This window comes from Anastrepha ludens, chromosome 4 (genome assembly GCF_028408465.1).
Source record: "Anastrepha ludens isolate Willacy chromosome 4, idAnaLude1.1, whole genome shotgun sequence".
NCBI classification, from domain to species: Eukaryota; Metazoa; Arthropoda; class Insecta; order Diptera; family Tephritidae; genus Anastrepha; species Anastrepha ludens.
Window position 1 is genome coordinate 24,016,824 of NC_071500.1, and position 25,622 is coordinate 24,042,445.

The window sequence follows — 25,622 nt, forward strand, 5'->3', positions numbered from 1 at the left end:
CATTTGTGGAACAACATTAAGATGTACGCCACAAATAGGAGGAGGAGCTCGGCCAAACACATAACAGAAATTCACGCGCCAATTATTTATTTATTTATTTTTTCGACACCCACTTTTTACATGTTAAAAATTAAATTCACGCCTGTCCGTATGATATTATATTACAAGCAATAACCCTAATTATCTAAGCGTTTGATTCCAAAATTTAACAGCCCGCTCATATTAAATTGATCACCTTAATGTGCGTGGGTATATAAAGTTCGCTCTGGACAGAATTTAGCTTGTTTTTCTTTCATTTTGTTGGTTTTAATGTCAAAGTGATATACTTGGTTAGTGATTAGCTGATATTGATATTCAAACCAACCCAATGCAAAAACAAAATTCCTTGCTTTTATATGACTTTTACCACCTGGTATGAATTTGCCGTGGTCCCACTAACTTCTACTGTAACGATATTATTCAAAAGTGTGAAAGCAGGCATACATACTTGAATATTGTGTATAAGCAGCTGAGATGAATATTATATACCATATGTTTCAGATGATCGGTAAGCTGGGTAAATTGAATGTTAAAAATAAATAAATTTGGCAGAGTGTGCCAAAGACAAATATCAAAAATATTTTTGTTTTTATATATAATATATATATATATTGTACATGTTGTAGGTACACATATTGATATACCATATTTTCATAGATTTTGCAATCTTTTATACGTAACTTGCGAAATTCCGCTTCTCACGTAAAGCTGCGCATTTTCAAAATACTGTACCCCCGCTGATGATTGCCACCATTAGGGCTATCCTGCGGATGGGAGTTTATAGAAGGTTACTAAATTAGCTTTGCAGCCAAAAATGTAACAAATCTGGCTGAAATGCAGTCACATTTTTTTAAAGCTCGAATTTTAATTAGAAAATATTGTTTATTTTATTTAATAAAAGTCGTATTTTATTCCATATGTGTAATATTTACTAAATTGTTTTGATATATGTACATATATTGTTTGTGGAAAAAGAAATTGCGTAATTTTTTGTACGTAAATTTTTCGCCAAATGGCTTAAAATTGATTTATGGTCGATCATTAGCTCCTGGGCGATGCTACGACTACTAGTTTGCCGGTCAATTCTGATTATTTTTATGATTTTATTTCTGTGGTGTCATTTTCGACATTATCGACTTTTTTTTAACATCGGATATACCTGAACGGAATCGACGAAACCAAAATTGCTCGGAAACACCATTCACAATTTCACCGGCCTGGCTTGCATTTTCGTCTTTATCAAAGAAAAACTGTAAAGTGTACCTAATTTTCTTTTTGTTGACTTTCATTGTTAACACCCTATAACTCACAACTCAATGGACCAAACAAAAAACAGCAAACGATTTTTTTTAGTGTGAAATGTCACCTTGACAACGAGCATAAACTTTAAATTGATTGATCGGTACTTTACGAGATATCGATCACTACAGCCATCTACCGAGAGGATTTTATCCCCCCAAACCGATATGTAGGTATTATAAACTAGATTTTTATTCAAAATAACAGTTCCTCTATCAAAAAATATCGGGCGCCGTAGCCGAATAGGTGTGTGCTTGACTACCATTCGGAATTCAGAGAGAACATAGCTTTGAATCTCGGTGAAACACCAAAATTAAGAAAAAAAATTAAAAAAAAAGCGGTCGCCCCTCGGCAGGCAATGGCAAACTTCCGAGTGTATTTCTGCCATGAAGAAGCTCCTCAAATAAAATATAAAAATTATAATAATGTTTTCTAAATTTATAAGTATTAAATATTACATAAAAAATAAGTCATTATATGATGTATGTTTTTAACCTAAAATTTTTCCCTTATATTCGTTTTTTATGTTTATGAACCGCTTACCCCAAGTTATATCTCTAGAAGGTGATATCAGCATTTAAATTAAATTCAAACAAACATGAGGAAGTGGAAATTTAATTTAGGGTAAAAACATAATATGAAAAAAAGTACTACTTGAAAAAAAGTACGCCACGGTTGGTGTAGAGCAGATCTTGCAGAAAAAGAGCGGATTCGGCCGGATTACTTAAGGCCATCAGATATTATAATCTATGGTGGAAGGAATCATTGGTTGCCGGACACTGTTCCATATTCTCCACCGTTGCCATTACAAGCGCCAATTTTACTTCTTGCTTATCTCTAAGGAGTAAATAATAAATTTGGGTAAAGTTTTACTAATAATACTCGAAAGGTTTCTCTATTATTGCTTTTCTTTATTCAACCAATTCGCCTTGGAAATAATCATTTTGTCAATTGAGCCTAAAAAGCAAAAACAAAATACATGTAACTTGTTGTTTTTGTATTACGGCTATCTTCTTCTTCTTAATTGGCGCGATAAGGCTTACGCGATTTTGGCCGACTTTAACAAAGCGCGCCAGTCGTTTCTTTCTCGTGCTAACCTGCGCCACACACCAAGTGAAGCCAAAAGTTTCTCCACCTTACCTTTCCAACGCAGAAGAGCCGGAGCGTTTGTATCTATTCGGAAGACATGACCCAGCCAGCGTAGCTGCTGAATCTTTATTCGCTGCCCTATGTAAAGCTCATGCAGCTCATCGTTCCATCGCCTGCGATACTCGCCGTCGCCAACGTTCAAAGGTCCACAAATCTTCCGCAGAATCTTTTTCTCGTCTGCTATCACCTTGAATATATTCAACTTGGCTAACCCGCTTTCGGTGAATTTGGCAGAATCAGCTGATTTTATGACGCAAATAAATCGTTTTGTTTACGTTTTTTGCTTAAAACCCACATTGTGTACATATATGTATTTTACAGTTACTTACAAATTGCCATTTCGAATTTCAATTGAACATTTTGCGTAATAATTTGTGATGTCTACACTTTTTGCTATCAAAAGTTATTAAAATTTATTAAATAAAATATGAAAACTTATTACCATAGTTGAATTACACCATTGAGTAAGTACTAACATAGAGTACCAATCCCGAACAAAAATTAGTTTGTATGTGGGGTGCCACTACTGATTACTTACTCAATGGTTACCCTTATTAAAATCAACATTAATGATCTGTAATAAATAATTAATAATTATAATAAACAATTAATAATTACTTTCAATTGCACTTTTCTGCCTTCTTGCATTGTTCGCATTAAGCTAGCCCAACGTATTTACAGTTTGCTCTCACAGCAACTCTTAAATTACGTGCACAGCAAAATTACTCTCCGATTTCGCTTCAGTCTGCGCAATCTTTTATTCTGTCATTCTTGGGGCTATCCGACGATGAATGCCGCTTTGCGCCATTCAGTCTCGTCTGTGATACAGCCACGGGTGGCGTTCATTAATTTGAACGACTACGTATTAATTGACACTCAAAGTAAACGAAAACAATTTTCAAGCATTCCATTGCAATAGGCAAAATATTTGCAAGAGACGCTTCGGTTCTAAATAAAAATAACCATAGATGCTTATGCAAAACAAATAAGTGTGATTATGTATGTAGTTGTATATTTCCTAGATATGTGTACATATGTGAACCGCAAGTGAATTGATGAATTTCTAAAGAATTTTAATTTGAAAAAAAGTGCGCTAATAAAATTACGCTATTGTGACGTGAAAATTGCAATAAAACAAAATTAAGTAAGTAAAAAAAGTTCTTAAAAATGAAAATTTAAAGGAACGACACTACACATTTGCTTCTGTAACGGTAAAAAACAAAAACAATAATATATAAATATATATATATTACAATATATGACACCACCATAATTTGAAAACTACTGCGAAATGCGTTATTTATTCAAAAAAAGTTGAGTGCAAAGTGTAATAAATAAATATAAAAGGTATAGGTATGTATGCATGTACGTTTGTTTACATCTACGTACCAGTATTGAACATCAAATTAACAGCCTTAAAATGCAATAGTAGTTTTCTGGATTCGTAATTTTGTGTTCAATAATAATTAGCGCTAAATAACTAAAGATGTCATTAATTAAAAAAATGTTGGTTTAACGAAATTGTGCACAGGTTGGATGCGGTTGGTTTTCCATTGCTACCACGATAAATTTTCTTATAATGTCTAAGTGTGTAGATCGAATTTAAAAATTATAACACACAAATGTAATCACCATATCAGCCTTGTGATTTATAGTACGCCTTATAAATTACCATTAAGAATTAGAAGCAATATTTAACGTTAAAAATGCATAACCTTGAAAAAATGTCCTATATATATATATATATGTATGTATATAATTGGCGCGTTTGGCCGAGCTCCCTCCTCCTATATGTGGCGTGCGTCTTGATGTTGTTCCACAAATGGAGGGACCAACAGTTTTAAGCCGACTCCGAACGGCAGATATTTTTATGAGGAGTTTTTTCATAGCAGAAATACACTCGGAGGTTTGGCATTGCCTGCCGAGAGGCTACCGCTATTAGAAAAATGTTTTTATTAATTTTGGTTTCACCGAGATTCACTGTGAATTTCGAATGGTAATCACGCACCAACCCATTCGGCAACGGCGGCCGTTCTATACAGACGCTTATTTTAGATACTTAAATACAAACACAGAAAACTAACAATATTCACTTACAAACACTCCTTATTAATTCAAGATTTTATCTAAAGTTATTTTTTCTCAATAATACTTCGAATTTTATTAAAATTCTATTATTAAAAATGTTCTTCTAAACGTTTGTAATACCGTGCAAAATAAATGTGCGGGACGAACTGTCAAAGGAACGATAATGAGAAAAGAAACCGAAAAAGCCCAGTCATCCAACAATGAGGTTCGATAAAACTTTTGTAGTTTTTAAAATAGTTAAATTAGCCATTATTTTCAAAAATAGTGAAGATTTGGATTAAAAAATCGCGATAAAATAATATTTTCATAAAAAGTGAAAATTTGAAATACAAAATCGCGCTATGAATCGATAAATCATTATTTTTAAAAATAGTGAAAATATGGATTAAAAAATCGCGATAAAATAATATTTTCATAAAAAGTGAATATTTGGAATAATAACGCGAGATTTTATACCAAAATTTTGGCTGCGGCGCTTTTTCATTTGGAAATGTATGCTACAAAGAAAAAAAATTATAAATGGTAAAAATTTGAAAAGAAAAATCGCGCAATTTTCGCCGGTTCTAAAATACATATGTACATGTTACAAAAAAAAAAAAATTTTTGCAAAATAAAATTTTTATAAAAATAATAAATTTTTCGCCAGGCTCACTTGTAAATTTTACGATAATATTTATTATTTTACGAAATTTCATAAATGTATCAATTACCTAAGTTAAATGCTTGCTGGGTTAACAATTGCTTTATACATCTCTTTAACGATATTTCAATAAAGATGCAAATACCATCGTAAAAAGCCTAATTTTTAAGCTTTTCTTGGGGGTTCTATAGGGACCCTAGGAGGTTGGGACTTTCATCGTTATAATGGGAGTGGTGGTTGGGGACACGGCCTCTCCCCCTCCGCCTCTCATCCGAATATATCGTGGTAGTAATGGAAAATTTTGCCGTTGCATGTAACAGCATAAAGATGTACATACATATGTATCCCCGGTTGACGGCGCGATGCAAATCAAAATTATGCAAATGGCAGCACGTCAATCTGCACATTTGTATAGATTTTTATTCGATCAGGTCCCCGGTCTGTCATTTTGCTGAAAAGTTTATTTTTCAACAGAAAAAATCTATTTTCATGAATTGTTTTTGAAAACAAGTTTTAATTCGAATACAGATTTGAAAATTCATGTGATGGTCACAACAACAGCATTAAATTAGGATACAAACTAAAAGCAAGGAATTCGTTGTATAAACTTAAAAGTCTGTGTAGATTTGTTATTCTGAGTTTAAATCGCCAAAATCTTGTTCACAGTTTGATTTGGCAGTCTCACTTATTTCTTGATGGCATTATATAAAGTTCGTTTGCAACTTCGAAGTCACAGAAAACTTGACTAAAATTATTAATTTATTTTCTCTGTTGGTACCCGGTAGGCATTCTCATATTAACGACGCAACTTCCAAAGCAACGAAAATATTGAAAAGTTGTTAAAGGTTCGTCACATTGGGTCCGTTGCGTCCGTTGCGGCAGCAAATTTGACTAACAGCGTAATTGATTATGTGCATTTGAGTCGAAGGCGCCACGGTACGTACGCCATGTCGAAATGCACAAAAATTGGAAACTCTCTACTTTTGCCGTACAGCACAGGCGGCGAAAATGATAACTGTTTAAAAAAGAACAATTTTGTGTCGCGCAAATTTTTATCAATAGTGTTTTTTATTATATCAAATTAAATGCACGAAATAAATGAAATTTCAATTGAATCAATTCAAATACACCCTTATCTTTTCGATAAAAGCTTGAAAGACTAAGGAAAAGGCCATGCCTAACTAAGTGCTCCTGAAAAACGAATGTGCGCCCCCATCGTCTACGACTACCATAAATTCTATTATTCTATTAAATCTCATATTTTTATAATATATTTCAGAACCAACAAAAAATCTGTTTACACACAACGAAATATTTATAATATTTGTTTTCCCGACAGGAACATCTGTTGCTTTTTTGTTTATATGCGGCAATACTTTTAATTGTGGCATCACGGTACGTTTTACACGTGACGCCAGTCAACTAGACTAGGAAATACAGCACTCAGACACAATTAAGTCCAGTGTACTGCACTCGAGTTCCCTTTTTAATTTTCTAAAAATTCGATTCGACCTCCGAAGAAATCTGAGTAGATCTTGTGGTGCCACGGAGCCAAGGTGGTCGCTTCTTGACACATCAGTGCGAAATATCTCAAGACTCATTCGAGCGAAGGCTGGGCAGACTCACAGAAAGTGGTCTCATCCCCTTACTTACCTACTTAATTGACCGTAAAAACTCGTTACCGATGTCTCGCCAGGTGTCTCTGTTTTCCGCATACCTTTTCCAGTTTCTTAAGCCAAGTAATCTTCAATTTAGTCCTTCCACCGCAAACTAGAACGTCTTCTTCTCCGCAAATTACCGTTTCAAACACGGTAAACATACGGACGACGTGACCCAGCCACCTTAGTCACGACAAAGTGACTGGTTTGACTATATGAATATCTCCGCAAAGCTCATACAGCTCGTGGTTAATTCGAATTCGGTAACCGTCATCTTCGCGAGCAGGACCAAAGATCTTGCGAAGTACTTCCCTCGAAAACTCCAATAGCGGCAGCATCTGATTGTTTGACTCTCCATGCTTCAGCGTCACAGAGAAGTACCGGGATTATTAGCGTCTTGTGGAATGTTATTTTCGTTCGTCGAGAGAGAACTGTACCACTCAAATGCGCAAAGTAGCACCTGTTGGCAAGAGTTATCCTTCGCTCATCCAGCCATATTACTTAGAAATTACGTAAACCGGAGTATTAGTGTGTGACGAAAGGCTCAAAATATGACAGAGGTCATTTAGCCATGTCAGTCCGTCTGTACGTACGCACGATAACTAATATACCTTATTTCAATGAAATTTGGTGTTTGCTAACCAATACTTGGCAACCACGCCCACATCGCATATAGGGTACCGCCACTTACATTGATATAAGGGCAATTTGAAATCAACATGAACAAAATCGATCTCATCTCTCATAATTAACTCAAAAACGTGATATCTGTGTTATAAATAGAGCAAAATTTCTCACATTTGGTAAAAATTACGAACCTAAACAAGAACTACGGCAGAAATAAAGTTTTCAAAATTTGGCGCTACATGCCCGCTTTTGACTAACTTTGGGGTTCAATAAAATCAGCATAAGCTTAATACACGTATTGCCCTACATCTTTCTTAGATCCAACATAATTATTATTGAGATCGGATGAACATCACGCCCACTTTTTATATTTTAAGACTAAATTTACGTCTACAAGGTTTAATTCTCTTTATCAAAGGTATAAGTTTGTTTGATTCCAAAAATTAATGGTCCGTTTAAATTATATAGAGTTCGTTCCAGACCGAATTTGGCACTTCCCTAAATCTATTTAATTAAATAAATAATTGACGCGTAAAATTCCGTTAGATGTTTGGCCGAACTTCTCTTATTTGTGGTGTGCGCCTTTATGTTGTTCCATAAGGGAGGTACTTGCAGTTGTAAGCCGACTCCGAACGACAAATGGTTTTTTTAGAAGCCTTTTCATGACAGAATAAACACTTGTAAGTTTGGCATTGCCTGCCAAGGGGCGACCGCTGTTAGAAAAAAAATTGTCTATACTTTGCTGTTTCATTTACGGAGACTCGAATCTACGCATTCCCGAAAGGTAGACTCGCACCATTTAATTAAATAGTGCATATTTTTATATACAGAAATTTTACCAAGTTAAATATAGAAATATGTAACGAGTGCTCTTGTTTTAGAGATACAAAACTTTCAATGAAAATTACTTCAAATCAGCTATTGTCTTTGAACACATTTTATTGCCAATTCTGTTCGGTATATTCCCGCAAATTATGCTGCAAATGCTGGCACCATAACTCCATTTGGAAATCGCGGAAAATTATTTCCGCTTTCCACATTACTTCGCTTCCATTAGCGAGAAGGCACATTTCTGATTTAGTAGGTATGTAAATAATAAAAAGAGAATACAATTCTCACGAAATTGTCGAGAAATCATTATGTTCCAAAAAGTAATTGCCTCTTATGGATTAAATGCCAAAGTCATCACTGATTTATTATTTTTCATACCTTAAGATAAAGCTAACGCTTCCTTCAATGACGGGGGTTGTAGTCAAATGCTTCACTACTTAGTTCCACACCTCAATGGTATTGTGTAAATGCAAAGTGTTCGGAATATCCAATGCAATGCGTGCAATCCTAATTTTATTGGTATGCACCTTTTTGGTAACCATATTGAGAAATCATCATCATCATTTGACGCAACAGCCCTATGTGAGCTTTGGCCTGCTGCACAAAATGTCCCCATTTGCCCCGATTCTTGGTTTATTCCTTCCAGCTGTTGATCTTGAGTTTTCCCTTATCGTCTCCATCTTAATCTTGGTCTGCCGCTTGCTTTCGTTGCAAATGTTTTAGCGGCAATTATTTTTTTCGTTGAGCTCTCGTGGGGTGCATTCTCATGGTATGGTCTAGCCATCTCAGACTTTGAGCTTTAATGGACCGCACCACATTTTTCCCTCTTAAAAAATGTTATACGCCACTCGCCGTTGTCTTAGACTGCGCCGAAGATTAGTATAAACATTTTTCTCTCGAATATTTGGAGTTTCTTTTTGCCTTTTTGACTTATTGTCCAAGACTCCGACAATAGAAAGACTAGACTGAGAAATAGGTCTGTCGATTAGCTGCCTCGGTTGTTGTTGCTGTTTTCGAAACCTTGTCTAGATCGTTTTGACAAATCAGTTGTCGTCGTCGATGTCACCTGATGCTAAGCCTGGTCAATGAGCTGTTTCAAAGAGGAAAGAGGTGTTAGCTAAGTTGACCGCATAGCTTCAAGTGATTTGCTAATAAAACAGTTATGAAATCATTAAAACTAATGAACACTAAGCTGCCCAAAGATGGGTATCTAATTTTTTGTATTCCATGTGAAAAAAGTTCTATGCTTCTAAAAAAGCACTCATTAGTGTATTCCATGTGAAAAAAGTTCTATGCTTCTAAAAAAGCACTCATTATAACATACATGCATACATATATACAAATACAGCGTGTATCTTCAAATTGCTCAGGTTTTTTTTGTGATCTCAATTGTATCATATGTAAATATATACGTATGTATGTATTTATGCATGTACATTTGGGAATATACATTAAAAATAGTCGAATTAAATAATAAATAGAAAGGTATGGCTGGTAATTTACAGTGGCGCGCCAAACAGATTAAGATGATGTAGCCAGAGCCGGATTATCCACAAGGCAGTGGATGCTACTACCTACGGGCCCACAGCACCAAGAAAGAAAAAACTGTTTGAAATATTATACTTCATCGAGTTAAAATTGAAACTAAAGATTTGGGACAATATTATAATATTTTGTATACTATTACAGCGCCACATTTCGAATTGCTAAAAAATGATATTCGATTTTTCCAGGGGGACTTTAACGCCAACTAATCATCAATAATCGCGCACCGTCGCGGCAAGCAAAATAAAAAGTAGCTTTTTCAATGCAGAGCGCTTCAAAGAACTAGTACTTTCTCTATGGGCACGTCACTTTCATAAGATTGGTCACTTTCAAATGAAAAATAGAAGTGGCCCGGACTTGTCGGATACCTTACGTAGCGTAGTTTTATATATTAAAATTTCAAAAACTAGTGTAATTTTGAATGGAATTACATTGAGATGGGAAAAATGTATTTTAGGAAGTTAGAAAAGGGAAATGGGGCCCAGAGAAATGCATTGCCTAAGAACTCCTCATTGGTTAATTTGGTCCCAGATGTAGCTTAAAATGTATATGGTATGATTTCCCTTTTTTTGTATTCATTTTTGTAACTTATATTTACAAAAAAAAAATGTAATAATTTATATTCAACAATCCATTTAATTAAACTGTCACTAAGTGAATATTTGAACTACTACATATATATATATATGTGGGTACAGTATATATGGTATACTTCGCGCGTTTATCCTTTGTTGTGCGTTTGCCCGACTTTCTCTTCCAATTTGCGGTGTGTGCGTGATTTTTTATTTATTTATTTATTTATTTATTTATTGTCTTTAAATGGATACATTCTTACAGACTATATTAAGCTAATGTACAATAGTTTAGTAGTTACTAAGAAAAGAACGATTTAAGATGATTGACTAAGATCCCATACGGCCACGTAAAATCAGCATCGGAAGAATTGAAAAACATATTTAAATCTGCACATGCCCTAGGAATCGGAGCATTCACCCCATAGTTGGTTCTCGAGAAGCCAATTTTAAAGGTTTCGTACTGTCGGAGCCTCATATTGGGTATATTAAATTGAATTTTACTTAAAAGAGAAGGACAATCAATAGATCCAGAAATGATACTAATAATAAATGAGCACGATAGAATAGATCGTCTGCTATCAAGAGGTTTTAAGTCAATCAATAAACATCGAGAGCGGTACGATGGTACAGGTTCAGAAAAGTTTAAAGATCGGAGCGCAAAACGAAGAAATACTTTCTGAACTCTCTCAATCCGATTAGACAGACCTATTTGGTACGGTCTCCAAATAATAGCGGCATACTCTAATCTTGATCTAATAAAAGCACAATACAATGTTTTGAGAGTGTATGGGTTAGTAAATGCAGAACAATTTCGGCGTACGAATGCTAGCATCGCATATGATCGTCTTATGACGTGGTTAACATGGCTGGTGAAAATCAGCTTAGAGTCGAAAATAACGCCTAAGTCTTTAATTTCCTCAACGGATTGCAAAGGGAAGCCAGCAATACTATACGAAGTATGCAAAGTATTGTTTGATTTAGCATATTTTACGTGAAAGCATTTGCTAATATTTAGTGACAAACGGTTTAAATAGCACCAATTCCGAACATTGTGCAAGTCAGCTTGCAACTTTTCAGAGTCACTAAGACTGTTAATCACCGCAAATATTTTTAGATCATCAGCATACAACAAGTGTTCTGCAAACGAAAAGCAAGAACCAATATCGTTAATAAAAAGTATGAAGAGAAGGGGTCCTAGAATACTTCCCTGTGGGACACCAGAGGACGCAATAAATGCACGAGATGTCGTATTATCAACGGCTACAACGCAGTGCCTGTTGGACAAATATGATTTGATCCACGACAAAAACGTGGAGTGTATACCCAATGATGCAAGCTTCGACAAGAGTATTCGGTGCGATACTTTGTCAAACGCTTTAGAGAAGTCTGTATAAATTGTATCAACTTTTGTCTCACATATGGAAATACCTACAGTTTTATGCCGCTTCTGAATTTTTACCAGATTTTTATAAATACACCAGGCAATTGAGCACCACGACCACGCTTACAGGACAATATCCTTTTCATGAAATTTTCCATAACCGAATTGCAAAGTGGCTGCCCTATGTCCTCGATAGCCTCACGAATTCCATCTTTGAGGTCTTCTATCGACTCTGGGCTGTTGTCGTAACCTTCTCTTTCACGTGGCCTCAAAGAAAAAAGTCACAAGGTGTTAAATCACAAGATCGCGGTGGGTAATTGTGATCACCTCTTCTAGAGATAACACGGATCAGATCCCTTAAAAGATCAATGGTTTCGTTGCTTGTGTGGCACGTAGCACCGTCTTGTTGAAAATAAACGTTGTCCAGATCAATGCCATCCAATTCCGGCCATAAAAAATCGTTAATCATCTCTCGATAGCGCAATCCTATTCAGAATAACAACTTTTACTGGAACCCCCTTTAGATTATTACAATATTTTCGTTAAAATGTTTTCGTAAAAATAGCAAGGCATTTAAAGTTGAGCCTTGTTTTGTGTGATATAATTGCATTATATATCCTGTCAAAAAAGATCCGGGAATTGTTTAACAAAACGCAAAATAATTGTTTAATCATCAACATTTATTTTGTCGCCTTCAAAATAGGCTCCATGCAAAGCAACGATTAGCCCAGCTATCAAAGCACCTTTTAAACGCGTTTGAAGAGATCTTCTTCAGCGAATTCTCCTTAATGACCTCCATCGACTCAAAGCGGCGTCCACGGAGTAGTAAATTAAATTTTGGGAAAGGGAAAAGGTTACAGGGGGCTAAATCCGGTGAATAAGGTGGTTGTTCGATGATATTTGTCGAGTTTTTGGTCAAATCAGTGTTCACAGTATGTGCTTTGTGAGATGGTGCGTTATCATGGTGCAAGATTCATGAGTTTTCTTTCCACAAATTGGGCCGTTTCCTGTGCACATTCTCTCTCAAACGTCGAAAAACTTCCAAATAAAATTCTTTATTTACCGTAGAATCATTAGGCATGAATTGCGAATGCACAACAGCATGATAATCAAAGAAAACGAGTAGCATGACTTTCACTTTTGACCGACTTTGACGTGATTTTTTGGGTTTCGGCTCATGAGGATAGCGCTATTCCGCCGCCTGTTGATTGATTTGCATGTCACACTCGTATACGCACGACTCATCAGTATGCGCACACAATTTAGTGGCTCAAGCATGTCTTCAGCCCCCTCCTTCCCATGAATTTTTTTAAAGAAATTTAACTCTCTTGGAACGAGTCGAGCAGCCACACGTCTCATGCTCAATTGATGATGTGAAATGCTGTGAATTGGTTCGTGAGACAAGCTAAGGTCACGAGCTACCTCCCCCAAACTTAAATGATGATTTTCCATCAGCACCATTTCCTATATTCTAGAGTTTAAAGTTTTGCCCACACGTGCCATTTTTTTATGGCAAATTAAGAATGCCTTGAGATTTGTATAAATGCGAACTTTATTGTGAAATTTATTTGAACTTTATTTTCCTCGACTGGACATCTATTCCGGAAGTGATGATGGAGTTGGCAATGCAAGCTCGGGAGTATCTTATCAACATCGACTGGTTCGCTATTTGCCGCCTATAGAATTGGTAAAAAGCTTATCTAAAAGTGATTTTCGCTATCTCAGATATTCCCTGCAGGGTCTGTTATTAATCCCGAAATGCCCTTCTATGCACTAGTGCATGTTTTTATTTTGTGCATATGCTATTTTTGATTTAATTGATAAACTCAGCGACTATTCGTTCTTCTCTATTGTTGTTGTTGCGAAATCATTGTGTGTATAAACCGTAAATGCATGAATGTACGGACGTATACTCTTATGTTCTCAATTTTTATTGGCATACATACATAAATATGTCAAGGGTTGGAAATGTTGGTTTCTTTCCATTTGCTGTTGTTTTTGCTTGAGAAACAAGAAGCGGAAATGTGATAAAAAATGCAGTTAGAAACTGTAACAATGAAAATTATTGTACAAATTTTTGATAAAGCACTCGGCTTATCAATATTAAGGCATTCAAATGTATGTATGTATGTATTTTAACATTATCCACCAAATAAAACGAAAACTTGTTCGAATTTTTGTAAAAGAGCAGTTAGACTTAAAAAATAATATTACTTTCGATAAAACTATAAAAAAATACATGCATAATTTACAAGGAAGAAACGAGAGGCCGAAATACGTGAGTGCGAGGAGCTGGCCAATAGGAACAACGCCCGAAAATTCTGCCAGGAAGTTCGACGGCTTACAAAAGGTTGTAAACCGGGGCGTTTTCCTTTACGAACATATACGGCGATCTGGTGACTGACAATCACAGCGTATTGAAGTTATGAAGAGACCACTTCTCGAACTTGATAAAGTGAGAGCTGCGCATGTCAAAGAGAAGATCCCAATACCCCAATCGTTGACGACTGAATTGTAGTTCCGCTACCCGACCATGACGAGGTGAGAATAGCGATAACGCGGCTAAAGAACAACAAAACCACGTGAGCCGACGAACTGCCTGCAGAGCTATTCAACCACGGCGGCGAGGAGCTGGTAAAATGCATGCATCAGCTTCTAGGCAAAATATAGTCGGATGAAAGCATACCTGCCGATTGGAATTTAAGTGTGCTTTGCTCAATCCATCACATGAGTGATCCTGCAATCTGTGGCAATTACCTTTTGGTTAGTCTTCTAAACATCGCCTATATGGTTCTAGCGAGTGTATTGTGTGAAAAGCTGAAGCCCACCATCAACCAACTGTCAAATCTACAATCGACCAAATATTCACAATACGCAAAATCTTGGAAAAAACCCATGAAAGGAGAATCGACACACACCATCTTTTCGTCGATTTCAAAGGTGCATTCGACAGCACGAAAAGGATGTCTGAATTTGATATCCCAGCAAAACTAATACGGCTATGCAAAATGACGTTGCTCAATACCAGCAGCGCCGTCAGAATTAGGAAGGACCACTCCGAGTCGTTTGATACCAACCGAGGTTTCAGACAGGGTGACTCGCTGTCGTATAACTACTTTAACCTGATGTTGGAGAGGATCGTGCGAGCCACAGAACTTATCGCTCAGGCATAATTTTTTATAAGAGCGTACAATTGTTGGCTTATGCCGATGATATCGACATCATCGGCCTTAACAACCGCGCTGTTAGTTCTGCCTTTTCCAAACTGGATAAAGAAGCAAAACGAATGGGTCTGGTCGTGAACGAGGACAAAACGAAGTACCTCCTGTCTTCAAACAAACAGTCGCGCCGACTCGCGTATCGGCAGCACGTCACTGTTGAGAGTTATAATTTCGAGGTTGTAAGATACTTCGTTTAATTCGGAATATTAACACCGATAACAATGTGAAATCCAACGTAGAGTCTCTCTTGCCAACAAGTGCTACTTTGGACTAAGTAGGCAACTGAGCAGTAAAGACCTCTCTCGACGAACAAAACTAACACTTCATAAGACTCTCATTTTGTCGTCCTAACGTATGGCGCAGAAGCTTGGACGATGAAAACAACCGATGAGGCGTCCCTTGGAGTACTTGAGAGAAAGATTCTGAGGAAAATTGTTAGGCCCTTGCACGTTGGTGATGGCGAGTATCGCAGACGATGGAACAATGAGCTGTATGACCAGCAAATAAAGGTTCAAAGTCTGCGTTAGTTGGGTTACCCCGACCTAATGGATACAAACTCTCCGTCTCTGAAAGTATTCGAGTACGTGTTGGTGATAGCAGGGGAAGAGGAAGACCTCCTCTGCGTTGGAGAGAACAGGTGGAGAAGGACTTGATTTCATTTGGTGTGTCCAACTGGCGCCGGTTACCACGAGAAATCATTTTTTTTATGTACATAGCCTGAAAGCCCAAAAATGTCACTTGACTCTACAGAAAAATATTTGAAAAAGTCGCCGACTCCTCCGGACGAGGTCCAAAAAAAACCTCATCATTGATTTGTTTGTGACAGAACCGAACTTATCGTTGCATGAAGCTGAAGAAGAAATAGTTTTAAGAGAAACTAGTTACATAACCAAAGACACGATTCGAGGACGTGTACGTGCAGAAGACTTTAAACTTCGGAGCGGAATCAGAACGAAATTGGGCAAACGTAATACTCACGGATGAACAACATTCGTATATTATTTTTATTAACTTCTGAGCAAAAATGGCTTCAAACATTTTTTTTATAATTTGTCTGTGTATATCGTAATATTTAGTAGGTAATGCTTTCAATTAATATTTTTATCACGACTTACAGGAAAAAAATTGCAACTTTTTGCTTTATGGGGTTAGGGGTAGTCAGAGCCCCGAAAAAATATTGATTTTCAATCATTTTTTTTTTGCTAGTCAGCTGCTTTATTTTACAAAAATAAAAACATAGCAATAATATGTTACATCATGTTTCGGCTTGACTTTAGCAACATTTCAAAAAAAATAAGTAATTGTAAAAGTTAGCGCTGTTTGTGTGGAGCCCGTTTCTCCAGAAGTCATTTCCGGTGATCATCAGAAGTCCTTGGAGATTCATCTAAAACTAATCGGACAAGAGAAATAAGTTTTATTAATAGATAATCTTGTACCTGATCGAAGGTTTTTTTTCAAAATCCACAATATGGCGGCCTCAGGAAACTTTTTCCAGATTTTCGAGAAAAAAAACCGACAGTTAATTGTTTAAAAAAATCCTTCGATCAGGCACGAGTTTTTTATGTTTTTCAAAAGCTGCATACATTTTATTGAAATCTACTAAGCGGTTTTTAAGTTACAGTGATCACCAGTTCAAAAAACATAGTTTTGAGAAAAACGCATTTAAAGTTTTGCTATCGATTTATGTAGAGCCCGAGCGCCCTTTGTCAATTGTTGAATAACTTGAAAAGTAATTTTCGGATTCGCTTTAAATTTTCACACAATATTTTTAAGATATTTTACTTTAAGAATATGCAAAACAAATCCAATTTTTTGAAAATTTTGACTACCCCTATCCCTTATTTCAAAAACATTTAATCCAAGTGAACTATTTAATCCTATTTTCGGAATCTTTTCGCCAAATATATTTTTTGTTGTATACCAGTATTATTATACCAAGTATTCAAAAAAGTTCAAAATCATGTTTTGGTTTCATTTCTTGAAAGTAATAAATGTCTGCATCAAATAAGCTGTGACCTAAAATTAAGCAGTATTTTTTGTTTTCTTAGTTTTCAGATATTTAAACGTACATTTCCACAAGAAATGAAGATATTTCATTAAATTTGAGTTATTTTTCTCTTCAATGGTATTAATATATCTTTAATATTCTTTTTAGTTTTGTAGTTATGAAACTTTTGAATTGATGGTTTGTGCTGCATAAAATCGGCAGGCTGTGAGCCACTATGTATGGATATGTATTTAGTTGTAATTTTTTCAAAATAGAATTTTACATGCATAACACACAATTCACATACAAATATGTTAATAACAGCATACATACATAAACATAAAATTACGCGCTCATATTAAATAATTTTTTAATAGTAATTGACAGTTAGCGTGATGGCATGTCTTTTTTTAATTTCGCAAAATGTATTTGAATAAAAAATTGATTTATTAGAAATTCATAACCAATTAATACACCTCATCATGAACACAAAAGAAGATGTGTACATAGATTCATAATTCCACGATTTACTCCAAGATGCTATTTATAACTCTATCATCAAGCTGGCGTCTCATTGAAATAACAATCAACTGCTGTTAAACTAACTAAAAAGAAAAATGCCAGGGTCAATTCACAGAATAGTTTGTTAATCTCTTGCGCTGTATGTTTAATGAAAAAGTATCTAATGAAGAGTTTGGATTATTTTATTGTTTTCGTGTATTAGGTAATGTAAATTTAATAGCATTCATTTTCGAATGAGGTAGCCACATTTACAAGTAATAACTCGCTTTGTTGTTTTCTGTTGCTGCAATATAATAAGGCTTTCTGCCATTTTATTATCACAATCATATCTTAATACAAGGCGGCTGATGAATTTCGTGTGAGTTAACCAAGTAACAATGTTTAAAAATAAAAAAATAAATAATTGGCGCCTACACTTCTGTTAGGTGCTTGGCCGAGCTGCTCCTCCTAATTAGGGCGTGCGTCTTGATACTGTTATGATGTAATAGTAATACATGCACTAAGTTTCATTGAAATATATTCATTTTTGCTCGAATAGTCAAAAATATAGTAATCAAAACATAGACAAATAATTATCTAGGGCATAAATTACACGATGATCGAACTTAGCGCGGCAAAGTAACGATGAATGGATGTTGGTGTGGCATGTAGGGCTGAAACCCGAATTCGCCAAAACTCATTTCTTCATTGCCCTGTCAAAACAAAATTGACTAAATTGTTCCGGTGGCGCTCCACGCCAACTGTCATATTATAGCCGTCTTCATTTTGGAAGAAATCTTAACCAACAATGCCGCTGCATCATAAGCCGCGCCAAAGTGGGTTATTCGATTCCCAAGCATGGCAATTCTGATTGTTAATAAAGCTGTGGAGATGAAAATGCGCTTCGTCCGAAAAGTTGGTACTTTGAGCAGATTCGTTGTAATTTTCTAGCAGCTTCCAAAACCATACAGGCATGAGATTTTAAAATGAATGACAATTTATCTTCTGATACCTGGTTTATTAAAGCTTATAAAGCAAATAAGGAGCCTTTATACACGTATGTCATTCATCTCCAGCTAATTGAGTTAATGCGGCTAATGTTGGGTTTATTGATAATGATTTTCATTGAAACTTAAAACTAAATTTAGTAACCAAGAGATTAAGGGCCAATGAAACGAAGAGCTTATTCAACTCAAAGGGTGTTCTATTAATTGGGGCTCATAACTTGGACTAAGTCTCACATTAAAATTTGTTTTAATATTTTATTTTAATGCCATTATATTCTTTTTTGTGTCATATATATATAATTGGTGCTTACACCCTTTTTTGGTGTTTGGCCGAACTCGTCCCCCTATTTGTGGCGTGCGTCTTGATGTTGTCCACAAACGGGGGTACCTACAGTTTCATGCCGACTACGAACGGCAAATATTTTTTTTTTTTATGAGGAGCTTTTTCATAGCAGAAATACACTCGGAGGTTTACCATTGCCTGCCGAGGGGCGACCGCCATTAGAAAAAAACTCTTTCTTCATTTTGGTATTTCACCGAGATTCGAACCTACCTTCTCTCTGTGAACTCCGAATGGTAGTTACGCACCAACCCATTCGGCTACGGCGCCCGCCATTCATTGTATCATGCATTTCATTTACTTAAAATCAATCGCGCAATTCCAATTAGAAATGAAAAAAAAACTAAATTACGAAATGTAATGGGTTAAGAATGACATTTCAGTCGCAATTCAAAATTTTTGACTCAATAGAGAGAAATGTCAAAATCACTTCTATAGGGTGGACCATGTAAAATTTGCTTTTTAAATCGGCTATAAAAAACAAACTAATCAATATTTTTTCTAACTTTTTTTTTTTATTTTGAAGATTGAACATTGTCATTTATGAATGAAAAATAATATCGTTCAAATGACTGCCACGAACCGCTTTACAGTAGGCCATTCGATCAACCCAATTTTTAAGCACATTTTCGATTGTTTGGGCTCCAATTTCTTGAATGGCAACTTCGATTTCGTGTTTTAAAGCATCAATCGTCTCTGGATGGTTCACATAGCATTTGTCTTTAACGGCTCCCCACAAAAAATAGTCCAACGGGCTTAAATCACAGCTTCGAGGCGGCCAATTGATATCGGAATTTCGACTGATTATTCGGCTTTCAAAAATGGTAGCCAAAAGTTCGAGTGTAACTTTGGCAGTGTGACAAGTTGTACCGCCCTGTTGAAACCAAATGTCGTCCATGTCATCCTCTTCAATTTTTGGAAACAACTCGATGAGCATATCACGGTAACGCTCGCCATTTACTGTAACCGTGGCTCCTCGCCCATTTTCGAAAAAAAAAATGGCCCGATGATGCCGCCAGACCAAAACCCGCACCAAACAGTGACTCGTTGTGGATGCATTTGCTTCTCTACAGTAACGTGTGGATTTTCTGAGCCCCAAATCCGACAATTTTGCTTATTGACGTAGCCACCGATGTGAAAAAGGGCTTCATCAGAAAAGAAGAAGATGACTAACCACTTTGGAAATAGGTTTTAATATTTCCCAATTTTGTTCAAGCGTATAGCGTCCCATTTCGTAAATGTCAAACCTTTAAGTAAATTATGAATACATTTGACATGTCATTTGTGTTACCATTCTCAAAAAAATAGGTGGTTCAAAAAGCAAACGCTATATGGCCCACCCTGTATCCATTTTTTGTAGGTAAATTCCATCCTATTTTTTTAAATTGGCATTGAAATATTCATTTAAAATTAAATTTTTTTTCTATACAGCATTGTAACTTTAAGGAATACGAGTATGCATTATCCTCACCGGCTGGTAAATCACGCGAAAAAATACAACAGCGACGGCAATGAAAATGAATGAAAATGCAGCTGAGAATATGACACATTCGGTGAGGAATGGAATGGAGACTTGTAGCAATAAAAATACTGACACAAATAAATGCAATTCCACGCCAACAAAGTCATCACATAATATTAGAGGTAAATTTTTCAATGCTCTAACGCTTCTAGGTATGAATTTAACCGAATTCGAGATTTGCGGCGTATACTAAAATTAACCTCTGATTGTCTTGTTGCAGATGGCGACAGTTCATCGGGAAATTCTAATGAAGCCAGATCTTCAACTGCTCTGTTCTCTGCACCAGGTGTAAACTCAAAACAGCAACTTGTAAAAAACGCAATTTCGATTTGTTGGCAGAAATCTCTGCAGTGCGTCACAAACAGTGGCAAACCCGGCAGTCCATCGGCCAAATACTTTAACTGGTCATATCGGTTGCTACGTCGCAAGCAATTGATAATTTTATTAATTTTTTTGGTCTTCGTATTCTATTTGAGTAGTTCGATACGCGCCAGCAACTATGCAGATGAGCGCATACCCGTGCTGCACTACTCACATGTGCCGGGTATGAAGGGTGAGTATACGCCCAGGTGGCATTCGTGCCTGTGGGTCATGCATTTTTTTTACCCAATGATTTATATGTATTTGCATGACGTTGTGAAACTCGTTTGTTTTTTATATGTTCATATCTTTCCTTGTATTTATTATACAGGATGTTAAAAAATAATGTAAAGTATATTATTTAAGGAGGTAATAAATAGTATGGTCCAAAAGTAGAAAAATAAATCAGGAAGAATAACTTGCGATATCTCCAAAATAATTAGTTTGCGGGCCCATATTCATTAATTAATTATTTGTCTCTTTTGGTTCATACGGCCCCCGAATTTATTCTCAAGTCAGTACATATTGGCAACTTTATGTATACTTATTTATTTTTTAATTTTAATTATTTTTTTTTTTTTATTTTAATTATTATTTTTTAATCTAGTTCATTCTACTCGAAAAATTTGTATCACAATGTCAAAAATGGTACTTCAACCCTTTTGTTTTGCTGCACTGGTCTATTGATGGTTTTGTAAGGAAACACTTTTCATTGTCTGTTTAGTAATTTTGATTTTAAGTTAGTGGCGCGCATGATGGAAAGAATAATAAGATGGCGCCTATCGTGGTGCCGTAACTTTGCGCTCAGCGAATTTGGCAATAAGTTACGTAGTTTAGCTCCAGTATGGCCAGATAACCATTTGCGTAACTTGATTTAGCATTTTTGTTTTTGTTATTTAGTCTAGGAGTTTTAGTTCTTTCTTCATGATATTTTTCTAGCCTGTTCTAATTAAAAGTAATGTTTATAATTTTGTAAAATATACATTTTTTAAAAATTAGTTCAATAATTCACTCAGTTTTATTTAGCTTTACTGTTCTTAACATCTGGTAGCATTGCCCGCGATTGCAGTTGTTGTTGGTATTCTTCTGAGAGCAGTCAAATCTCTCTCTCGCTACTGCAGTGTTGGCTAGCTTTGGATATAAAAACGCACTAAAATGCCCATTTAAATAAAACTAAATAACCAATTGTTATTGTATGTGTAAGAAATTGTCTTAAAAATGTGCGTTTTTTTTAAATAATTAATTTATGAGATTTTTGTTAAGAGAACGACTTTTTTGCTATATTATATTTGAGTTTATGTAACAAGATAAAGTACTCTTTTTGCAAAAATGTCGATATGGTTTCTTCAGTATTTTCTGGTATTTTGTTGCTTATTTTAACTATGAACACACCGTTTGATGCCTTATGTCCCACTAAGGATTCAGGATCGGAAGAACCGATTACACCTCTATGGTTTTATTTAATTCGTATTCAGTAAATTCAAACGCTTTTTATAATGTGTATAAAAGCTTTCAATCTTAAGAAGAGTTGAGAGAAGAAGATTTAATATTCTTGCATAACCTTAAATGAAGCCAACAATTAAATTTGCACTTTCAAATTATGAAATTTTATAAGAATCAAAAAATTTTCATTAGAACTAAAATCTTCTCAGAGTGACCTTTTTTAACCTTTTTTGTTTAACGATACAGTGTTTTTTTAACTTAAGGTTTCGGTAGCTTTAAATTAAAAGAAAATAAACAAACACGAAACGTCAAAATTTTCGCATTTTGGGTATAAAAAAGCACTAAATTTATTGTGAAGAGCAAATGGTTGGCAACACTGCACAACTCGGAAAAACGTGACGTCACGCACTCTTGATGGGCACACTCTTCTTTCTATCATTCTTGAGTGACGCGTGCAATCTGCTAGCTGCTTGGATTCTCTCATCGATGGGGAGGCTTGTTGAATACTCTCTACTCAGTTTGATGCCTAAGTAGGCCATTTTTAAGTTTGTCTAATTGGCTTATTTACTTAATATAACAAAATGCAAGTTTGACGATGTTTCGCGTTTTCTCCGTATAAAAAGTACCGTTCAGTGGGAAAAATTAACAAAACTTTTGAGCTACTTCAAACTTTCACTTTAGTACACAAAAGTTGTATGGGCTATAAAACTGGGCACTCAAAAAACAAAAATTCTAACTAAAAACTTTTAAATTTTAATGCAAATTTGTTGAATTTTTAAACACCTTGAGCAAACTTTGAAAAGGTCTTTGTTGAAGAATGAACTATATTTTTATACACATAAAACATTAAATTAAAGCTTTTCAATATGTGATGATTTTATAATAATTTCGGGGGATGGCGTACTATATATTTTAAGTTCAAAATACATTTTATCTTCATGTGCTAACAGTCAATTACCTTTCTCATGAACTACAACCAGAGCACTTTTGGAGAATGTATAATAAAATCTCAAAAAAAATATATATTTATTTTTCATCTCCGACGTCTGCTTTTAAATCTGCCATTGACGCTCTGTGCTGTTAGTTTAGATTGCCCTTTAATGTGAAATGTTATTAACATTTATGAATATATAATTGGCATTTACAACCTTTTTGGGTTTTTGCCCGAGCTCCTGTTCCTGTTTATGGTGCGCGTCTTTATGTTTTCCACAAATGAAGTAAGATGTCTACTTTTGACCCAGTGTCAGTCATATTGAGCTACCTAATAAATCCGTCATATCCTCTTGGGAAGGCTACTTTTTATTTCAGAGTTAATTCGAAAGAAAAAATACTCAAAAGCATAGAAATGAAAACTTTCACCAGGTAATACTGCGAAAAATTAGAATTACTGTTTTTGTAGATCCACAAAACGTGAGCGAAAGAGGCCGCTAAGTTTGTTCATAGCACAAAAGACAAAATGAAAAGAAAATATGGGTAAAATCGTCCGGCACTTCGTTGGAACCAGTCGAAAAAGTTTGCGTGTATATAGTATCTTAAGAGTATATTGTGAAATTTTCATGCTGAAATAAACTTTGCACAACCTTTTATTATTGAGTAATGCGAAAGGCAGATGCTTTTTTATGAGCAGCTATTTTGTTTTCTTCCTTAAATATTTAATATTCTTTTTTACACTCTGTAATCGTACATATCAGAAATTTGTGTTTTCTTCCAAATTATTTACTTTATATTTTATTGTATATAAATTTATATGTACATAAATTAATGATATCTATGTAGAAAATTAGTTTATACATACATACTTATTTTTAATTTCTGTTAAGCTACTAGAATTTTAAGCAATAAGAGCAAAATAGAGAAGCCCAGTTATCATTGACATCGTCAATGACGAATTCCAGAATATTAAGGGTTGCTGGTCGGTATAGAGCTGAATCAATAGATTTTGCAGTTTATCCTCTCAGAGGATCCGTAAAGACGACTTTGAGACTGACAGCAGTAATTAAGGAATGTTGGCTCCTTGGTGATCATGCGACTAAAATTAACCTGCCGTACACGCTGACACAGCTTAAGTTCAGAAAGAGCGGCTCTTCAAAATCTTTACAATACACAAGAGACAATACTTATATATGTAATATAATAGATACAATATGCTACGATGCTTCTCGAAGTAAATTAAGGAGATTTCCAAGTTTTCTTTGAATAACTCAAGTAGATTCATCGACGCGTTCAAGTAAATCGTGGCAGCAGACAATATCAGAGTTTTCCGGAGGCAGTGTGTCGAAATCTCAGAAAATCGGTGTATCTGTTTTCTCCCTAACTTTTATGTGTGGCTTTAAAAAGGGAAATTTTGACTGTGCTGCCCTTTTTGAAAGAATAAACTTTAATGTTCCAAGAAGAGAACTTCGAAATTCCTACCCTTTCTATGCAGCTAACATAAAAACAAATCAAGGTATGCCCGAAACGCGCTAATTTAACCGAATCTCATCTCTTATCGATTGATTCTCTGTTGTTTTATTTTTGTCTAATAATGTTTTATTAACCTTCTAAAATTTTGTATATGAGTATAATCTTATGTAATTTGTGTTAGTAGTCTGAAAAACCTTCTTGTACATAGACTTTATATTTAAATAAATAAATCTTGACTTTATATTTAAGTAAATCTAGACTTTATATTATATTTAAATAAATAAATAAAAGAATACTCCGGCGAAGCTATTACAAGCACAGAAAAGTTTGTTTTCGAACTTAAATACAATTTTTGCACTAATTTTCAATATTAGAGAAATAACTTTGTATACATTCTGTTAAAAACATATCGGGAATTTTTCATTTAAAAAGCGCGTGGTACACATATGTACATGTGTCTACATTTTTTTTTGCTAGAATGTTGGTACAACTGTCTGATCTGTAAATTAGCTTGTTTTTGTCATTTTATTATGTCATTCAACGGCAGTTGTGCTCGGCAATCTTCACTATGGATACAAATATCGAACAAAGAGTTTGTCTTAAATTTTGTGTTTTGAACGGGATATCGTATGCCAAATCGTTGAAAATGTTGATGAAAGCCTATGGCGAGTGTGCTTTATCAAAAACACGGCTCTACGAGTAGTACAAAACTTTTGCAGCGGCCAAAAAGTCGTGGAAGGTTTGCCCCGTTCTGGTCGTCCATCAACATCTTCAACGGATGGAAACGTCAACAAAGTCTAGGAAATGGTGCTGGAAAATCATCATTTAAATTTGAGAGAGGTAGTTCGTGACCTTGCCGTGTCTCACAAATCAATTCGCCACATTTAACACCATCAATTGAGCATGAGACGTGTGGCTGCGCAACTCGTTTCCAGAGAGCTGAATTTCTTTCAAAAAATTCATCAGAATAAGGTGGCTGAAGATATGCTTGAGCAAGTGAAGTGAA

General features: G+C 35.3%; 1 protein-coding gene across 5 annotated transcripts in view; it reads left to right on the forward strand.

Moving 5' to 3' along the window:
* Positions 1–25,622, forward strand: part of LOC128860872 (uncharacterized) — a 55,586-nt gene that overhangs the window by 22,969 nt on the left and 6,995 nt on the right. For 3 of the 5 annotated variants that reach the window (XM_054098651.1, XM_054098654.1, XM_054098655.1), the window contains exons 1-3: positions 3,287–3,631; positions 20,320–20,532; positions 20,631–20,963. In XM_054098651.1, coding sequence (XP_053954626.1) covers positions 20,400–20,532; positions 20,631–20,963 — 466 coding nt within the window. In that variant the 5' untranslated portion in view covers positions 3,287–3,631; positions 20,320–20,399. Of the gene's footprint in view, positions 1–3,286; positions 3,632–3,777; positions 3,841–20,319; positions 20,533–20,630; positions 20,964–25,622 lie in introns of those variants that run through there. The other 2 variants (XM_054098653.1, XM_054098652.1) reach the window with 2 other exon arrangements.